Consider the following 20,116-nt stretch of genomic DNA (forward strand, 5'->3'; position numbering starts at 1 on the left):
GATCCTCTGTTGCCTGCGGGATGCGCTCCACCAAACTAAGCTAGGTGGGGTTTTCCTGCTCTTAGCTCGCACGTAAAGAATGCTAAAACAGTGCGAGAGTCAGAGAAAACTAAGTGACCTCAGCGCTCTCTTAGTGATCCTCGAATCCGTTGAGATCGACAGCAGGAGCATATGTGGCTGCGACGAGAACGAAACGAACGAAGAACAGAGGAAAAGGAGTGAGTAAAAATCGGTGTACATTTTTTTTTTATATCTCGAGAAGCGCCACGTCTGAATGGAGCCAGCTGGTGCCACTCCACAAGCGGGTCGAGCTCTACATAGTCCCTGAGATGGGCAGGAAAGGAGGCATCAACGCAGGCTCAGGTACAAGCAGAGGTAATCACTCCTCTCTTCCCCAGCTATCAAAGCGTTCGATTCGTATGAAGCTCTTCTACGCCGGGGAGCAAACCTCACTCACATGTCGCGAGCATCTCCTTCCGTGTTGGTGCGTGTTCCCTCGTGCGCTCTTGCCTCTCTGTCTTCGGGTGCTGTTAATGCTCGTCCTCCTCTCTCTCTCTCTCTCTCTCTCGACGAGGAAGAATACCACCGGGGTGAAACGAGCATCGAGCAACTGTACGATTCACACTTTGTTTGTTTTGTTTGGCAATTGTCCTTCTTGTCCTCAAAGCGCAAAGGAAAGAGGAAAGAAACAAATAACATCACGACTTGCAAGGAAGACTTGGAGGCAGCAGTCCAGAGTCAACCACCACCACACGCACCTCACACCCCATCAAGAGGGGGGAGCGGCAGACACACCCAAACAACGAAAAAACAAAGAACGTGGGGCATTCACCTTTGTTTCTGATCTATCCGCAGCGCCTCTCATCTCCTCTCTTTCCCTGTCCGAGTACGACAAGTAAGCGGCAAAGAAGTGGGGTGGAAGGCAGGGCAGCATGCTCACCAGAAAAAAAAGGAAGAAGGAACAACGAGAGAGCCAAGCAGGCCAAAGCTGCCGTACCAGGATGCATGCGACTCATGCCTGTCACCTGTGTGTGTGTGGGTGTGGGTGAGTGTATTTTAGTGCAGGGCCATCTCCCTACTGGTGCCATTACTTGGATCCGACGCCGCAGTCTGGGACGGACTCACCGTTTCCAGCGCGCGTGCACTCCCCCCCCCCCCCCACTATCGACTACTTCACAAGGTTTTGCTCCCCCCCCCACGCTACTTTGATTGAAGTGTAAGGAGTCTCCTTGTCTTCGCAGCACTTGTCCCAGCGAACCACCTAGCCAGGGGACCTTCTCTGGAAGAAGAGAAAATAAGATGTAGTGGGGGGCGAGAGAGAGAGAGCGAACGCCCAGGAGCGCTGCCTCATAGAGAGGCACGCATGCGCACGGCAACACAGGTGCACACAACATCACGCTGTTGAAAAGGGGTGGGAAGGGACAAGGGATTGAGGAAAGTGGAGCAACATGATGAGGAGATACAGGTGCGTGATGGTCAACAGAAGAAGGGAAAGGAGCAGCTTGTACAAAGCTGAAACAGAATGTAAAAAGGCACAGGTAAATCCAAATTCAGATCTGGATCTATACGTGGCAGTGTCTGTGTGCGGGGCACCGTCGCGCGCGGGGAAGGGGGTACGTTCCTTGAAACGTATGCGTCATGAAGCGCTGCTGAACCAGAAGCAGCGCCTGGTGCTTGTTGAGCACACGTGTTGGCACATTCCGCATATACCTTCAGTAAAAGAGAAGACCCGGGAGTATGGACGTCTCGAGAGGAGAGTAGGTGGAGTTTATACACGACACGCTTGCTGCGCAGAGCGACTACAAAAAAAAGCCCTCCACTCCTGCTCTGCATCCTCATCCTTTAACTCGCTCCCTCTCTTGCTCCGCTACGATCCGTGGCTACGTTACTGCATGTCGCTCTTGCGCTCAAAGATGTACACCAGGCGGCCGTTCTTGTAGGTGTAGCAGAACCGCTCGCCACCTGGCGCGATGGCCACCGTGAGCACCTTGTTTGTGAACGGCTCCGGAATCGCCTCCTCTGCCAACCCCACCCCGCTGTCGTTCTCGTCGTTGATATGCGACGACAATTGAGAATGGTGCGTCGCCGAGAGGGTCTGTGACCACGCGTTGGCGAGCGAGACTTCCAGCTCCTGTACCGTCACCACGCCGCCAGAGGCAGCATCGTCAGGCTCGACAAATGGGTCGGCCCGGTAGTGGACGAGAGAGTTCGCTGTGGAGAGCGAGGAGTGCAGCGGCTGCCACACAGCGACAGCGCCGTCGTAGAGACCAGTCACCACCGTGCCAGAAATGTCGTCCACGGCGACGGGGAAGCGATCAAAGATTGAGTCGTTCTCGTACAAGGTATCGAGATACTTAGAGACGTAGTTCATCACGGGCATCATGGCGCACGCACGATCCGGCTTGCGCAAGTCCCAGAGTTTTAGGCTGAGGTAGTCGCGCGTGACGACGTGGTCGGGGCCCAAAAAAGAGGCGCCTGAGATGCTGCAGAGGATCTCGTCGTACGCCTGGCAGCTAAATGGGTTTTGCTGCGTCGTAAGCTGCGAAGAGATGGCGTACTTGCGATTCACACGCGATGGCGGGTCGCGCAGGTCGCCAATGTTGAGAATGCCGGAGCTGCGCGTCAGCAAGAAGAGCGAGCTGTGCGTTGGGTGAAATGACGCGGCTGTGACGAGTTCCTCTACCTCGTCAAGGGCCCCTGACGGTGGACGAAGGTCCGCGATGCACGTTGCCTTGGTCGTGTCCGTCGCCTCGAAGCTCCACCAGAACACCTGCAGGTCCTCGATGCTCATGAACGTCTCCCCATCAGCCGAGACACTCAGTGCTTGAATGCTATTCGTAACTGGGCCAAACTCCTTGATGGGCAGAATGGCCGGCTGCGGTGGCAGACGCGCAAAGTAGCGCGACCCAACAAAGGTCTTGCCGATTACCTCCTCCATGCCCACGAAGGCGTTGAAAGGACTGAAGCCCTCACGGCGCACATGAAATAGCTTGATCACTCGCTCGTTCGCGGTGAGGTAGCTGATCATGCTTGGCGAGCACCGCGGGCGCACAAAGGTCAGACACTTGACGTACGGCTCCACCGCCACGGAGGTAAGAGCATTAATTGACTTCACGAACGCCTTGTGCGAATGCCGCCGCAGCACCTCGCGACCACGCATGTCATGGGTAATGTTCTCCGTCGCTGCCGAGTCTAAGCTGCCACAGTTGTTCGGCGTTGCAGTGGTGGCGGTGCCGTCGTCGCTGCTGTGCCGCAACGAGCCACGCGTTTTGCCGCCGCCGTACATCTGCATGGTGAGCGATGCGCGACCTTCTTGCTGCTGTTGTTGCTGCATGAGTGACTTGCTGCGGCGAATCGAGGAGTTGTACGTGTCCGCGGTGCTCACCTCAAAGTACTCTATGTGGCCGCTGTAGTCGCCTAGGCAGAGGCCCAGAACTGGTGCGCCGCTCAGCGGATCCAACAGCGTTGCCATCGCGACCACACTCACAGACTGCAGCGCGCTGTCCTCACCGGCAGCCTGAAGTGGTATCCGGAAGGACTCGGTCAGCATCTCGCCCGACTCGTCCAGGGAGCCAATACTCGCGAAAGACGTAGCGAACGCGGCTTCGTCGAACCGAGGACTCGGACTGTTGCTGCTACCTCCGTTGCCGTTCGATGGGGTGCCCATCGCAGCAGCAGCGGCAGCGGCGGCAGCAGCGGATGAGTAGCTGGGGGACGAGTGATGACCAGAAGAGGACGTCCCGACCGCGCTGGCTGCGGTGTGAGCGCTGCTATCGCTCCCGTCGTCACGAGCAGCAGGCGAGGACGTCACTGTGAAGATCTCCGTAGTTGTGCGGGTGTTGTGGCTGCCGAGCCGAGGTTGCGGGGACGGCTCCTTCCGATCCCCCAACGACGCCATCGATTCACTGAGTGCCTTGCAATCTGCTACGGTGGCGTCGTCTTCCAGTTGGGCCTCATCTCCTGCATGGGGATCCTCAAGTGGGTAGTGCAGTTTCTGATAAAACTGAAAGGTCGTTGTCGCACCCCGCACTGTTCCATACAACCGCTGCTCGACGTTGCGTATGTGCTCACGCACGCTCTGTGGAACTCTACCACCAGCGTAGCCCCCGGCACCGTGTCTCTGTCTTCTTGCACCACTAACAACGCCGTCAGCGCGCATCGACCGCAGCGCGGTGCGACTTGTGTTCGATGCCGTCATCATCATGAGACTCTGTTTTGTCTTTGCAGGCGTGCGCTTACGTGACTGTATCACTGAATCATGGTAGACGCCCCGCTCCGGCATCTCGCTCTCTGGACGCGAGCTGCGAGCAGAGCGCTCTTCGCTCGGTTCGTATGCTGGGCCGCGTTCAGGCGCTTCACTGCCGGCACGCGAACCGCGGTAGGATGCGTAGGGGTCACGACGAGTGGCACTAGTGGGACTGGCTCCTATCCAGTCCCGCTGCGGGGCCTCACTACCAGCACGAGAGCTTCTGCAGGCAGACATTTGCGCGTCCTGGAAAGGACCGCTCAGATGAGACACTGGCCCCGGCTCCGAGCGTGCCTCACTGGAAGCGCGAGAACTACGTAGTGATTTGAGCTGCGCCTGCTCCCCCGTGGGCATCTCCGGCGACGGGGACAGCTTCGGATGAACCTTTTCCACTGCCTTCCGTGGCTCCATTGGCGGAGGGGGGGGGGCGGGGAAAAGGCGAAGAGAAACGAGCGGAGCTGCTCGTGCACGCTGCCCTAACAACGAGAGGGCAGTATTGGGGTGTGTCGGGGTGCCTATAAACGACTCTTGACACTGAACATGAGCAACAGATCTGAGAAGTCCGATGAATGGAGGTGAGGTATGAGGAATCTCAGAGCAAACAATGATGATCTGGGCGAAGAGAAACTAGTGAAAATGAGAACAACACTTCCCCACCCCATACAGAGACACACTCAGGAAAGACACGGAGAGCGAGAGAGAGAGAGAGAGGAGTATCCAAAAGGCAGTGCGCTAAGGCGGGAGAGGTGTAGGGAGTGAGGGGAGGAGATGAAGGAGGCACGCGTATCGTGTGTCCTCGTGACTGCGGATGTGAGGATCACGCGTAACTTGGTAGACGTGTGAACCTCTGAGTATGTGCGCTGATAGTCGCGTGTGCCAAAGTGATTCGAGACGGTGGTGGGTAGGGAAGGGAGGGGGTGTGATTCCCTCCACTGAGCTCGTCAGGTAGTTCAGAAATGGAGGCTGTATTGGCGGCGGGTGATGGTGTGATGCCATACAGACCCATACACAACTGAAAATAAAGAATGACGTCAGCGCGAGTCCGTGGCAGGGCATGTTGGGGAAATCAGACGAAAGGGAAAGTTTGCAAAAAGATGAGCAAGACGGGCCGAAAAAGAGGAAATGAGAGCAGCGTAGTAAGGAGCAACATCCTCACCCCGTCATTGTACGTAACTCCTCAGTCCTACACCTCAGGTGCTATCCACTCATCCGCATCCGGGGCACGCATGTGTAACAGTAACATCAGTCAGATGCCAATGTGAACGGGTTCTTGCTTCTCACTGAAGGAATGTCCGCCTCAACAGTACATCTCACGGAGGCCTAGCTGGGAAAAAGGCGTATATCGCTGTGAGTACGGAGGACGGCAACGCTGCATTTCAACAGGAGTCGCGGCGGCGGCGCGGGCCTTATTTAGTTTTTTTTTTTCATTCGTTTCATTCAGTCTGACCACTCCACCAAGAGAAAGCCAGAAAAGGTAGCCGCGAAGCCATAGAACCCCTATGCCTCTGCGGCACCGCGGTTCAGTCCTCGTCGTCTAGGACGAGGTGTTCTGCCCTCGAGCCGGGCCATCTGTCTATATCTGGCTTTCCTACTCCTTCCTCACCTCATTCCTCGCATACATGCTGCGCGATCACCACTGGACAGACTCGGCTGGACAACGTGCTGGGATCCAAGCGGGAGGCGTTGAGAGCCCTGCTCAGGTGCGGAAGCGGTGGCGTCTCTCAGAGGTACAAGGAGCAAAAAATCCAGGAAAAAACAACAACTACGCGAACAAGAAGGGGGAACATGCGACAAGGTGCAAGAGGGCCAGAGGTCGCCACTCACAGCGCACAAATAGAGGTCCACTCGGTAGAGAGACATACACTTGACCGGCATGTTTAAAGTTCATCATTCGCTTCAGTGCTGAAGCAATTTTGAATACGGTGGTCCCCTACCCGCTGGGCCACGTTCCTTCGTGACGGTGGCGATGATCCTAGTGAAGAGGACTACAACTACACCTCCACTCTATGGAGTGAGATGCTGGTGTGTCGGAAGGGGCCCAGAGAAGCAAGAGGTAACAGAGTAGAAAAGGGAGAGAGAGTGTCCACATAAGCGACTCTCCCCCTCTTCCGGATAGACGCCAGTAGACAGGAATACCAAGGCACGCACAAATCACCACGTGCGCTTGCTGACAACCCAGTCCACACTAAAGACCAACTAGCAGAAAAAAATGAGAAGATGACAGGGGTGCATGTAGGGCGCTGTGTGTGAGCGGCAGCCAGCGGAAGGACCCTCTCCTTTGTGCACTGCTGGAGTCCTTGTCAGTCATCAGCGTCTTCTCTTAGTGTAAGTCTTTGTCGTGCGTGCGCACTGCATCTTCTATGGGAAACACACGCTGACGCGCACCTTCACATGGGTACAAGCGGCAGGGTGTACAGACCAGGGAAGAAGGCGATATCCTTCGTGCCGTTCGTTGTGGCCCCCTCTACCTCGCCTTTGGGGGCGTAAACCGCTTTTCCTGTACCCCGTGGGAAGGGCTAACAGCGAATTAAAATTCAGTGTTCTGCTGCCGCAGCACACCGAAGCTTTTCGCCATTTTACCGATGTACGCCGGCTTCTTTGTGGTCTGCGGACGGAAGGAGCACACATCTTCCTCCGCCTGCCTGGCGTCTTCCTCTTGCCCTTTGCGCTTCGCCTCGAGCAACTGACGCTTCTCCTGGAGGTAGGCCTGGTACGGCTGGTAGTTGCGAGGGTTTAGCAGGGAACGAACGTGGGTGTTGCACTTCACGTTAAGCGTCGGCTGAAACGTCAGCCCCTCCACTTCCGCTGCCTCCGCGCGTTTCTTGGCGTTTTCGCGCCGTTGTGCTCTGCGCTGCTGCTCAGTGTAAAGCCGCTCAAAGAAGCTCTGCTGCTGTTCTGCCATGGTCTCTCTTTTGCCACTCGGGTGACGGCGCTCCATGTTCTTAGATGCACGCGCCGCTGGTGAGATGCTTGGTTGGAAGGTGCATGGATTCACATATGGCGAAGTATGCTGCTTCACAAACGACGACGTGAATGGAATGCGCTGCCGCTCTCGCCGTGCCACGATAGAAGACGTCTCCGGGCCCATGGACTCGTTCAGCAGCGACCTTGACACCATGTCCTGCACGAGCCGTGTGCTCGCTTCAGTTGTGCTGGGGGTGAAGGTGGGAGTCATCTTCTTCTCCAGTTCACGTACCGTGCGAGAACGGTTAAAATAGTACGCGTTCTGGCGTAAGAGGAATTCGTCAAAGAGGGCAACGCGGAAGCTCTCCTCGTTGGGCGCAGCTTCCGTGCCGTCTGCCGGTGACTGCGCCGTCCCATTGCGATGACCGCGGCCCACCACCACCTCTGCGCCACTTCTTTTGGCATGCCGCCCTTGCATTTCGGCTTTGCGGCGGGAGTTGTACTTTCGCTTTGCGTTCAGCTCCTCCAGCAACGCCACAGCCATTGGTGACTTGTACGACGTCTGCACAACGGCCACCGGTGCCGCCGCGCTCCCTGTCGTCCGTGACTCAGCGGGGCATGATGCTGCGGCAGCCGATAGCGGCACGGAGGACGCTGTAGCGGCTTCCTCCCAGTCCACCTCCAAGATTGTGCTCATAAAAGAGCTGAATGTGTCGCGTGTCCAGGACACGCCATTGTTGCGGGCATTGCGAGACGCACATCGAGACACACCACAGCGGCGTCGCAGTAGAATGAGCTCCTCTCGCGCGAGACGGCGGTACTCCATCTCCTGATCTATAATTTGCCGACGGGACGCCGTCGCCGACAGCTCTGCTGGATAAAGGCGCTCGTACACAGTCTGTAATGTTGCCTTAAGCGCGGAGGAGTCTAGAGACGGCTGCGGACAGTTGATTCGTGCAGATTTGGTGTGCGCTCCAGCAGACTCCGCTCCTGCGTCTTTCTCCTCTTCCTGCAGCGTTCTCTCCAACTCACGCTCCTGAGCAAGGCGTACCATGACTCGTGTACCCGGCGATAGAAGCGGGTGAAAGGTACACTCCGCCATCTCCTTGGCCCGCATCTCCTCTTTGACACGCTGCTGCCGCCACTCCGCCGCTCGCGTAAGCGTCGTATTTTCTTGTGAAGGTGTTGTGGCGTACGTATCCACCACCGACTGCTCCAAGCGCGATAGCCCCTCGTGGTCCGAGGAGCGCCACTTGCTCACTCGGGACGTGTCCCAGGAGTTCGGTGCACTCTGTGGGACCACAGACACCTCTGCATCCGGCCGCAGCCCTGATCCAGCAGTGCCGCCGTCGTTGGAATTGAGAACGATGCCAGAGTGTACACGCCCCTGGTCGAGTGGCGGTGCGTGGTTGAGTCGACTCGCGCGAGGACACGGAGGCAGGTGTTCAATTTCATTCGCAGTGGCCGCGGTGGTGACAGTGGCGTTCGCAGCCACGCGACCCCAAACGGGCGAGTCCGTCCAGGATGCCGAAGCGCTGGACGGAGCCGTTTGGGCGGTGCAAAAGTCCGCCGTGACGGCATCCACCGATGCCTCGTGCACCTTCTCCATGGCGCTTGGCCCGCCGCGCCGCTGTTGGGCGCGCGGCGGGGGTGTCGTCGTGGCCAAGCTACCAGGATGAGGTTGCGGCGCCGCCGTTGCTGGCGGCCTAGTGTCAAGTGTGCTGTACAGGTCTGCCAGGATCGATGACGCCTCATTCTTGATGGGACTGATACTACTCACATCAGTGCTCAGCGCAGGGCGGACAATGAAACGGCCGCCGCTCTCACCCGTTGTCATCGCCCGCGCTCCTGCTAAGTCTCCCGTCGGTTTCACCAGCGTCCGACTCCTTTCGCCTAACGAGGTGTGGCTCTCGCCCTCGTCGAGGCCACTATGTGTCGCCGGCGTCCTTTGTGGTTGTGCTGTTTGAGGAATGGCGGTAGTGCTGCTGACCCATGAGTCGCCCATAAGCTTGTCAAGTATACTTGCCGCTGTTGTCGCCTCGGCACGAGGAGGACTCCGCTTCCTTGATGACACTGATGTCTCGCCGGCAAGTGGAACCTTTGAAAGATCCTCAAAAGAGTCGGAGGGTTGCAAGGCGTGCCCACGATGGGCCACCGAATTTGACGTGGACTGTACTCTGTGTGCGTTTTCCCCCTCACGTTGAGCAAACGGGCTCGACACTCGATTCACAGGGGCACGAGAAGCGACGGCCGTCGATCGCTCATTGAATTTTGTGCGCAACTGGTCCAGCGCCGTTTTGCGTGTTGCAACCCAGTCGGCTGAGTCAGTGTGCCGTGGTGCTGCCGAAGAAGGAGCGGCAGCTGGCGTGAGAGCAAGCTTGGCATCTCTGGTGCTGAGGTCACCTCGCGAAATTGTCGGTTGCTTTCCCGCCCATCGTTCCTTCCCGTAAAAGACCTTCAACACACTCTCTGGGGTGTCAGACGAGGCGTCCTTAGTGATCTCCTCAGTGCCATGGCAAGTGCATCCCACCCCTCGAGCGTCCTCGTGTCCCTCGTGCTGCACTGCTGCCGCGTCATCGTCATCGACGGGCAGAAGTACTTCGATGGTGGTGTTTTGCGCGGTAAAAGCGTCATCCGCTGCATCGTCCGACTCGCCTGTCTTTTCGATTCGGCGGTCTGCGTGATCCTCACTGCCATGTCCTTCATTGCTGTCTTCGCTGTCGTCCCCAGCAAGAGAATGAAGTGCACTCATTTGCGCCGTGCGGGGTGGTTCAGAGCTTGCGGCTCCCACCGTAAACGGCATGGCATCCATGTAAGAAGTGAGCTGCGACTGCGAGTACGCCGTGAGCAGCTGTGCAGCGCTGCGGCAGTCTTGAAAAGCACTGCTGGCTAGCTCGTCAACGTAGTCGAGTGATTCAGCATCGCTGCTACATCGACTGTCATGATGAAGTGCACAGCCATCTGTCGGTTGAGTGACAAGCTGCGCAGCTCTCTTTTCGGTTGTTGCATTCAACAACAAATTTGCTTCTCTCTGCTGCATTGGTGACGCCGTTGGTGCTGCAAGGGCGGATTTTGAGAAAGACCGGTGCGAGCTAGGACCTGATGTAGTCACAACAAGGGTCGTCTCACTGCTTGACGCGCTCTCGTCCTCGTTCGGTGCACTGAGCTCCATCTGTGAAGTTCTTGTCTGGGGTAATAGTTGCAGAGCACTATGGTTCTCTGTGTATTGGGGCCTCATGCATCGTTAGCCTTGTCTAGGCCTTCTCTGCAACTGCGGATGGTGGCTAGCTGTGCTCAAAAACTTTGCGCTACCTCACAGCTCGCGTGCTAAGTCGATGAGAACGTACACTGATACACTTTGATATCACCCGTCACTGGACGTTGGCGCAAGTCGTGAGCCAAATGGCGGGGCAGAGTTTCTGCACTCCGAGGGAGGGTGTAGGATAGGGTAGAGTCAATCGATGTGAACAGAGCCAGATGTGGGAAACCAAAAGAGAGAGAGAGAGATGCACAGAGGCGTCGCTGAGTAACTCATCGCGACAGAAATGTTTCGGGCAGAAACACGAGAGGGAAGAGATGCAGGGTCATAAGATAAAGCGATCGGAGAAAAACAGTAAGTCGCATCAGCCACCTATTCGATCTATCGAGTCCGTGGAACTGACAGAGACGGCAGCGTTCCCACAACTTTTTCGTCAATGTTGTCCATCCTGTCTGCTTGTCGTCGTAATGACTCAAGTGTAACCGAAATAACGCACCTTTAAACGACTCACCACCACCCCTAACACACAGGAAAAAAATGGGTAATACAAGCATCAACGTTAACCTCCTACTAGAAGGAGGCGGGGGCGCACAGGGGGGATGGGTAGGTGTGAAGCAGGGCGATAAAAAGAGGCACTGATGGATGGACAGCGTTCGCCCAGATACGGCGCCGCGGACGCCAATCGAGTACCGTGCCTTCAAGTAGCGCAGATATGCTCACCAATAGTAGTAAGAAACGAAAAGAATTAGTAATTCAGAGAGGACAACAATGGAGAATGGCGCGGGGCGCTCTATGCGATAGAGAGAAGGCGCTCCTCGCTACAAAAAAAAAAAAAAAAATAAAAAATGAGTTCAACAAGCTCGCAAACATACCCACATGTGCTCTTCTGGGTGGGTGTAGGATGAGCTAAGCCACAGCGCACACGGAGCAACTTTCCTCAGAGATTCACTTGGCCCTGGAGCTTGTGCGCGTTGCGGCGGTGCACAAGCTCGCAGGCGGCGACGTACCGCTCGAATTCTTCCCGTGCCTCATTAGAGAGGCTCCTTAGGAACTCTAACTTGGATGTCTCGCACTGCTCCAAGTACCACCCCGTGAAGAGCTCTACAAAGTCGTAGGGAAATCCTAGCTCATCCTCGTCGGTCTGAGCCTCCCAAAGGTCGGCGGACGGGGCGGCATTGCGCGTGTTCGCCGGCACCCCAAGCACCTCGGCAACTAGAAATACCTCGCTCTTGTGTAAGTCAGAGATGATTTGCACATCCACAACACCGTCGCCGGCCTTGCAGAAGTATCCCAGGTAAAAATCCTCATCCTTGTTCCCGGTGCCCATAACAATAGCTGGAGTGCCTTCTTGGCTGAGCAGCTGCGCCACGTAAAAGCCCGGCGGGGTGCGCATGTAGCTGCGCAGCTGACCACGTGCAAAGTCGCCGCCTTTGATGCCGACAGCCTTCTCGATAAGTGTCGTGAGTTCGGCGTGAAGGTTGGTCTGGTCAATAACGACCTCCGTAGCACCGCAAGCAGCGATGTTTTCCTTACCCCGCTTCAGTGCCCAGGGGCTACTGTAGATTGGCTGGCACAGTCCCACGTTTTTCTCAATAGGGCTCTTGGGCGCCTGCATTGCGCGAGCACACATCGCAAGCACTACTGCCGAGTCGATCCCACCTGATACACTCGTTACGCAGGCCTTCAGACCACACCGGCGCATGTAGTTGTTCAGCTTCGCACACTTCATCTCAATCCAGGCAACCGGGTCAAAAGCGCGGGCGTTTCGGTGTTCTTTGAGCACACGCTGTAGCTCCGGATGAAGCGGTGCCACAGGCATTTTGTTTTTGGAGCCACGTTGTTTAAGGTGAGGGGTGCGCTACAGATGAATAATGCAGAGCTTAGGAGCGATAGAGTCACCGTATAACTACAGCAAAGTAAACTCAAGGGGAGGTGGGGGGAGGGGGCTATGTTGAAGCGGACGGTGAGTACCAGCGCCGAGAAAATGTCGTCGATCGTCGACAGTGAGAGCCAACAAGTATACCGTGTGTTCGCCTTCAAGCGGCGGTGTGTGTAGGATGGGCTCCGCCTTACGAATACAGCGCGAATGGAAGGAGCTCGGCAAGGCGATCAGCGCACGCGCCGAGGGAGAGCAAAGGTGGGTGGAGAGAGAGAGAGGCAGCACAAAGGAGAAGGGGAGGAGAGTTGCGCAACGGAACACAAGCTGCTCTACTGTTGCCCACACCGCTGCAAGCAAGACGTGTACTCAACAAGTAATAAACGGCGCACCAGCAGGGCAGCCATTCGGTTCCTGAAGCCGTGAAGGTCAAAGTTATCCGCTGGTGCAAGAGAGGGCACCTCCCCCTCTCTGACCCTTTCGCCAGCGCTGTAGCCTCTTGTCGTCTGTACCAGCACCACCGCTGTTCCTGGACATGCACGCCAGCCTCCTTAGCAAGGTAGCGTGCCACATCACAAACTAAGCCGTAAGTCATCCACACTTTTTGGGTGTGTGTAGGTGGTTGTTGTTGTTTCCATAAGACGTGCTTCTCTTGCAGTGTACCAGCATGTGTCACCCTCGCTTGGGCCGCGTTAGAGAGTGCGTATAGGACTACCTACGCGCCTCAGTCTGCTAGTGAAATTGACGTGTATGTTCGTTGATGGGGAACACCAACGAACAAACAGAGAAGGCAGACAAGAAGCAATAGACGGGGACACACACACACACACACACACACACGGCACACTAAAAAAGGAGGGGAGCACGAAGCGTGCAAAGAAAAGAGAGGGAGAGAGAGAGAAAAAAAGATCAGCGGTGCTGAGGGGATGCCGATATAAACAGGCGAAAGCATTAAATGACAACACACAACAACAACACAATAAAAAAGGCTGGGAGGATGTGTGGCTTAGAGGTGGAAGAGGGAAGCAGACAGACAAAACCAACGCAGAGAGGACTCACCTCCTTGAAAAGAAATAATGGTGGGGCATCAGCATTGCCATACTCCTTGCCTGTGCTCCTTCCTATCTTTCCAGCGACATATCTGCTGGCATCCGCAGTGCAGCAGAAAACACACATCAGACCACAGAGAGAGTGAGAGAGTGAAAGAGAAACACACAAAATGCGCACAAAGAAAATATCAGATGCGGAAAGTGTGGAAAACTTGACTTTGTACAACTCACATCAGCTATTGAACATACGGGGAGGGGGGGGAGATGCCCCACGCACAGAGAGGGGAGAGGTGAAGAGAAGAAGTAAGAAACGAACGGCGACAAGGCACTCGCTCAGCCTATATCGCACAGCCATATGCTCAGCACACCGGCGTGAGCGCTCAAAAAATGAGGAGTAATAAAACGCAACCATCAGAACGGGATGCACACTGTTTAGGTCGTATTGGTGTCCACCCCGTCAGCATCACTTTTCTTTTTCTGCTCTTAGGGCTCCGCATTTTTGATGGTGCGTGCGCGTCGATGGTTTTCCAACAGCTGGCGGCGGTAGGAGTGCGCCTTGTCGGCGTCCACAGTGTGAGCATCCTTGCGGTAGGCCTCCATAAACTGCTCCTGGTACATCATACCCTCCAGAATGGGATCGGGGCGATTGGTGCCGAGGCGCTCCTTCGCCTCCGTATAATCCTTTAGAATCTCCTGCTTAACGCGCTCCCCAGCCGCGGTCTGCACAAAGTTGTCCATGTGAACAATCGGCGCATGACGGATCCACGTGTCGTCCTGCAGGGGCTGCAGGTGCAAGCTGGCGAACTCCTCCGACGGCATTGTGAGCACGCCAGTGTCGTAGCCGTTGGCCACGGTCTCCAGTTGCATCGATTCAGTGTCTCTTGGACCCGCCATGAGAAGTACAGGTAAGGTAAAAAAAAAAGGAGGGGAAGTACGGAGACGATGAAGTGTGGAAGCTAGAAACAGGCGCACAGTACGCGGGAAGGGGGGATGAGAATTTGCTGAATAGGGGCACAGGCGCGAGGCAATTGTAGAAGTGTTTGTTTGAATTTCTACGTGAGCTTAGTAAATGAGGGACGCTTGTTCCAACAAAGTACAGAGTGGATGAACACCGTGCGAGGCCAGCACGACAGACACGCAGGAGCAAAAAAGCGCAAAAAACAGTAGTGGGCAACCACAGGAGAAGTACATCGGAGAATGACATTGAAGAGGACCTTCACGTTGGCGGTCGTGGACCGGGTGCCGAAAATGGAGAGGGAGAAATGGGGAGAGGACGTCGTAATGAGCAAACATTCACCGTAAAGCAGCAGTGACTGCTTCCCTTCCTATGGAAGACTGACTGGAGCTCAGTGAATGACACACAACATCACGCAGCTTGCGCAACTCTAAAAGACGACCCTGCCGCCTCTTTTTCCTGCTCACCCTCAGCGTGTGCACGGCGCCTTCTTTTTTTTTTTTCCCTGATAGCGCTGCAGAACCCCCAATAGAGATGTCGTGATCTCCTGAACGTTCCCTCTCGGTCTCACTTTCCGTCCCCGCCGTCTTTCTGATGTCGTCCTTTTCTGCTTTTCCGTGGGCCAATATGAGCCTTTCCGCTTGTTTGGTGGTGATGGTGGTTTTCCAGTCTCCATTTTTTTGCTTAGTGCTGTCCTTTACAATATGCGATGCAAAATGAAAAGCATACAAGACCAAAACGAGAGGCAGAGACCTACAGACAGATAGAGCAGACACGAGGACACAACACCCCCTCCCTCACCCCCACCCCCCACACACGCACCACACACAGAGAGAGAGAGGAAGAGTGTAAGAGACACAGACACCCACAGTCACCCAGAAAAAAAAAAAAGAAGGTGACATGTCAAGCCTCGCATCGTCGAGGCTACAAACGACAAGTCAACACAACAACCAACAAACCACAGGAATGGGAAATCCACACAAGAACCCCAATTACACACGAGCAGGAGAAAAAACAATCGCTCGCAACATAGCCGCAGTGGACACAATGACATGGGCAAAGACAAATATGTGAATACACGCACACATACACAGAGAGAGAGAGAGAGAGACACGCAGAACAGAGAAGCGCAAGAAAGCCTCTCGCAACGCTAACCAGACACCGCTGAAAAAAAAAAAACATCAAACCACTTTTTGGTTCGGCATCTCTCTCCTCTATGCAAGACCGCTTCAGACACAACACCAGCATCCCCACCCTATTCCACCAGCAGGCTCATCGTGTCGCGCAAAGCAGCAGTGGGCATGAATGCTACAGTCGTGCGCCGACTCAGTCCTCGCAGCACGGCCTCAGGCTCAAGCAGTGGCTGTCCATCCCCTCCACAGGCCGCCGCACAGCCGCCCTCCATCCTGCCTGTCGCCATGCGATGCGTCCCCCCCCCCCCCCCATCCCCCACAGGGCGACACACTCAGGCTCCCCATACCAGTGGGGTGCGCGGGGCCGGGTGAGGTGCGTTCGAGTCACGCTGGCACACCCTGCCCATCACATGGACGGCACAAGCCCTTTCGCTGTCGCAGGTCGCTCTGGCGCCACGCCGTCCACGACCCGGGCGCTGACACCAGCAGCGATGCATCGCTCTGACTGCTCTCGGTAGTAGGCACTTGACGCGGTCCGCACCAGCGGTGATTCCATAGCGGCAGGGAGAAGGTGTGGGGACTGCTTGGCCTCTCCCACGCAGAGTGGGGGCACTGAACCGCCTATCATACCACGCACCGAGTTGTGCGCCTCGTTGTCAGAGGTGAAACACATCGAAGAAACGAGAAGAAATAAGAGACGCAGCCAGCGCACTGTACTTCAAGCACAGCAATACGCATACGGATATACACGCAGGAAAACAGTGGAAAGAAAGACATGTTAGTGCTCGCATCCTCAAACCAGTAGATGAAGCTGAAGAAGAGTATCAAAAGACTCTAACAGCAAGGAGTGTGGCATACGTACCTGTTTCAGCCACCACGGACAGTCACATGACGCGCCAGATGCAGAGCACGAGGAGAGGCGACGGAGTAAGGGTACTCTGGCGCCCTTGCGCGTGTCTGCGCTGGTAGTGAAGAAGTCCCCGTACCTAATTCACTGCCGTAAAACCAACGAGAAACCCCCCGTACGGAAAGCGCATAAAGCCGCAAAAAAAAAAAAATTGTTGCAGATATGGAATGATGCGTTCTTCACCCATTCACAGCTATGAAAGGCGATTGTGGCTACACAAGGACACGAAAAATCGCGAACACCTCGCAGTCGCTGACCCCGTTGTGTCTTTTTTTTTTTGATGTTCTCTTCCGGAAGAGTGCGACATCCGGTGGCTCCCTCGTCGCAGAATTTCGTTGGTGTAGGTGTGCGTTAGAGTGTGCTCTAACGCACAGGACACTCCCTGCGATACGCATACAGGCAGAAAAGCTCAGGCATGTATTTCGCATGTCCTGGTGAGGACATTGATGAGTCGTGCCCTGCGCTTTGCCTGTGCTGAAGTAACTGCGAGGCACAACAACAACCTCAAACAGAAACTTTGGAGCGGCTCGCCGTAAGAGGGGAGGGCGTCGGAGTAGGGAGATAATGAAAGGGTGAGTGAAGAGTGGAAGGGGGAAAGGGGGAAGAGAAGGATGGAAGCAGTGTGCCACACAACAGGAAACACCCAAAACGTGCAAAACGACGAAGACAAGTGGGGAGGCAGAAGGAAAAAGGGGGCGAAACGCACAGACCCGCAAACGTGAAAAGCAGAACAGAATACGCGTCGGACACCGTTCAGAGACGGCCATGCAGCAACACGACAATACACGAAAAAAAAAAAAAGAAAAAAAAAAACACAATATGCAGCTGCGAAAACATTTCATCCTCTCCCCTATTTCCTTCCCACAGCAAAAAAGTAGACAGCGAAACGTACCACACCACCACAACCACAGGACTACATAAGCACAGAGACGCATACACACCTGTGAAGGTATAAAGCACTAGTCTTCCCATCCCACTTGCAAATTCAGCATCCCCATCCTTTCAGTGAATCGAAAGGCACCCACCATGGGCCGCGAGATACACACACGAAGCCCTGCAAATTCTGTAATCGATAGCACAGAACATCATCACTTCGGTGTCGCCTCGCTTACACAACTCTGCCCTTCAAGCTGAGATCAATCGGGGACGCTGTGGTGGACAGTACCTTGGGGTGGGTACTCATCATCAGAGGAGATGCATTGGAGTTAGCCGCACAGTCACCGCTGCTAAGTCCGTCATCTCTGGACTCATGGCGATCTGAGGTAGGCAAGGTGTTCGTCACGGAACACCTGGAAAATGCTGGAGCGACGTTTGCAGAAAAGACCTTCGGTGACTTTGGTGACTTTGGTAGAGAATTCTTCTGCTCTGCAGTACCGCCTCTCTCTTGTATGTCGCCCGATACGGCACCTTCGCCACCCGCCGCAGAGTGTGCCTTCTCAGCATTCCCAGCCGTCGAGGCTACCTCGTCAGGAATCTGTGCCACGGCGCTGGGTGAGGAAGTATCGTCCTTGCCTAAGGCACTGATGTTGTCGTCCGTCATGCATGACGATGCTGCAGGCAGATAGAGCAACGACGCGTGCGGAGAGCTGGTGGCAGATGTCTGGGCTGTTTGAACACCGCCTTGAGGTCCACGCTTGAATTTGATGATGACCACAGACATGTTATCGCAGCCGAGCCGGAACGGCTGCGGAGAGAGACAGGCATCCATCAGCTCCTCACAGATCTTTCCGAGTGGCACGCGCTCCTGGATGCGCGGTCGCACAAAGTCCACCACCTGCTTGCTTGACATTATGTCCCAGATCCCGTCGCACGCCAACACAGCAAACTCGTCTTTGTCGCGGTTGAGCTTGGTGACCCGAACCTCCGGCGCACTGGTCACTGCCTGCATCTCCCACGAAACCTGCGTGTTGTTTTTGAACATAAAGTCACCAATGGCACGACTAAGCGCCAGCATGCCGTTCACGCGACGGTTCAGCACGTAGCAACCGGCGCGCTCGATGCGCATCTGCTCGGATGGTAGAAATGGCTTGTGATCAGTGCTAAGCGCATCAACGCTGCCGTTGCGGCACATGACACAGCGACTATCGCCAGCGTTGGCACAGTACACGTCATCGCCGTCTAAGTAAAGCACAACAGCGGCGCACCCACCCCGCTCAAAATTCGGGAGAGTGTGCAGGTACTTGTCAATTGCAATGAAGCCGTCGTACAGCGCCTTCGAGATCTCGCCCTTCATGAACGCCTTCGTCTGGTGCACAAACTGAAACATGTACTCGCCGCAGTACTTGGCCGTTGCAGCCCCGCTGTGGCCGTCGTAGACACCAAAGAACCCACCCTTCTCGAGCAGTAGCAGCGTGTGCGCATCCTCCATGGTGCGCCGCCATCCTTGCATGCTACTTGAGCCGTATTCCAGAAACTCGTTCTCGCCACTGAAGCTGTTCTTCTCCTTCATAGGCTGACTCATAATATCAGCGCGACGGAGTAGTTCATCGAAGTTCGGCTGCCCAGCGTTGCGGACCACCCATGCGAGCACAACCTGCAGCACCTCCAGCCATCCCATCAACCATCCACCAATAAGAATGGTGAGGGCCACGATAACACCATACACATAGTACCCGTATCCCGTGATCAGTGTGAGGGTGACGAAGAGCAGAACGGAGCGCACAATGTATGTGCGCCGCTCGCGCGTCTGTTGCTCTAGCATACGCGCCATTTGAATCTGCTGCTGACTCAAGTAATGCATCTGCTTTGCAGGGGACATGGGCTGTTTGGCAGGAGGTCGTCGCGGGGGGGCGCGCTTGAGCGGCATCATCATAAAACACCGCCAGTACACCAATCCACGCCTCGCTAGAGCAGAGAAAAAAAAGAAAAAAGCAGAGGTGCGAAACAGAAAAGAACGCCAACAGCAGATGCGTGACTGACCACGTAGATGATACTCTCCCGTCCTCGAAAACTTCCTTACAAGACGTGAGTCTGTAAAAATGTGTGCCTCTGCCGGGGGAGGAGGGGGGGGGGAAGGGGAGACAAATGCAAATCGGAAAGGTGAAGTGACTCCACAGTTACCGTCGTTTTCTAAAGGAAGGAGTAAATCGCGGGGGGACTGCGAGGTAAGTGCAAAGTACAGACCTGCTCAGTAACAAAGAAGCAGAAGCCCGAGTCACGTGAACGTAGAGTGGCACCGGAATCTTTATGGGGGCTACCGCCTTCCTTGCCCACGACAGAGACTCCACACACACACACGTACACACAATAAGGAGGTCTCCAGCTTTATTTTTCCCCTCCACAGACAGACACACAGACACATACACACACACACACACACAAGCACGTGAAAAAAGGCGTAAACGAGTGCACAGCGCAGGTGTGAAAAGGCGACCTTAAAAGAAAAAAGAGAGAAACACGTTCTTTGGCCTCTAAGTCGAAGAGGTCCCCATCAAGACGCTGACTTTCAGAAAAGAGGAAAAGAGAGAGACAGAGAGAGGGAGCGCGTAGGAATAGCGGCGAATGCCGGATGCCTACGTGAAAGGGGTGAAACAATACAACACAGAAATAGCTGACGTTCGCGTTTCTCTGATATGTTTTTCTTTTTTCCTTCTTCGTGTGTCCGTGGTGGTTTATCAGAGTCCTCTCTTCGTGCGGTGTGCTATGAAGGAAAAAGCGCAACAAAGATGTACCGCTTTTTCCTTCTCACTTTTGTGGAGTCCACACACAAGCAACGAAAATAAGATGAGTCGAGGAAGGAGTGCGGGAGAGTCAAAGGAGGTTCAGCTAACGCGGTTCGGCAGGTGCG

General features: G+C 55.3%; 5 protein-coding genes across 5 annotated transcripts; all 5 read right to left on the reverse strand.

The window, feature by feature from the left end:
- Positions 1-1,885: 1,885 nt before the first annotated feature.
- LBRM_32_1820 (conserved hypothetical protein) lies at positions 1,886-4,657 on the reverse strand (the record flags this gene model as incomplete). The annotated part of the gene is made up of 1 exon (XM_001567487.2): positions 1,886-4,657. One exon carries the CDS (start codon positions 4,655-4,657, stop codon positions 1,886-1,888), a length of 2,772 nt encoding a protein of 923 aa, XP_001567537.2.
- Positions 4,658-6,773: 2,116 nt separating this feature from the next.
- LBRM_32_1830 (conserved hypothetical protein) lies at positions 6,774-10,388 on the reverse strand (the record flags this gene model as incomplete). The annotated part of the gene is made up of 1 exon (XM_001567488.1): positions 6,774-10,388. One exon carries the CDS (start codon positions 10,386-10,388, stop codon positions 6,774-6,776), a length of 3,615 nt encoding a protein of 1,204 aa, XP_001567538.1.
- A 958-nt stretch (positions 10,389-11,346) lies between these two features.
- Positions 11,347-12,228, reverse strand: LBRM_32_1840 (putative NAD+ synthase; the record flags this gene model as incomplete). The annotated part of the gene is made up of 1 exon (XM_001567489.1): positions 11,347-12,228. One exon carries the CDS (start codon positions 12,226-12,228, stop codon positions 11,347-11,349), a length of 882 nt encoding a protein of 293 aa, XP_001567539.1.
- A 1,589-nt stretch (positions 12,229-13,817) lies between these two features.
- Positions 13,818-14,228, reverse strand: LBRM_32_1850 (conserved hypothetical protein; the record flags this gene model as incomplete). Its single annotated transcript, XM_001567490.1, has 1 exon — positions 13,818-14,228. The coding sequence occupies one exon, from the start codon at positions 14,226-14,228 to the stop codon at positions 13,818-13,820; it is 411 nt and encodes a 136-aa protein (XP_001567540.1).
- Positions 14,229-17,437: 3,209 nt separating this feature from the next.
- LBRM_32_1860 (putative protein phosphatase 2C) lies at positions 17,438-19,138 on the reverse strand (the record flags this gene model as incomplete). Its single annotated transcript, XM_001567491.2, has 1 exon — positions 17,438-19,138. One exon carries the CDS (start codon positions 19,136-19,138, stop codon positions 17,438-17,440), a length of 1,701 nt encoding a protein of 566 aa, XP_001567541.2.
- Between the last annotated feature and the right edge of the window lie 978 nt (positions 19,139-20,116).

The sequence above is a fragment of the Leishmania braziliensis genome, chromosome 32, assembly GCF_000002845.2.
Source record: "Leishmania braziliensis MHOM/BR/75/M2904 complete genome, chromosome 32".
Taxonomy (NCBI): Eukaryota; Euglenozoa; class Kinetoplastea; order Trypanosomatida; family Trypanosomatidae; genus Leishmania; species Leishmania braziliensis.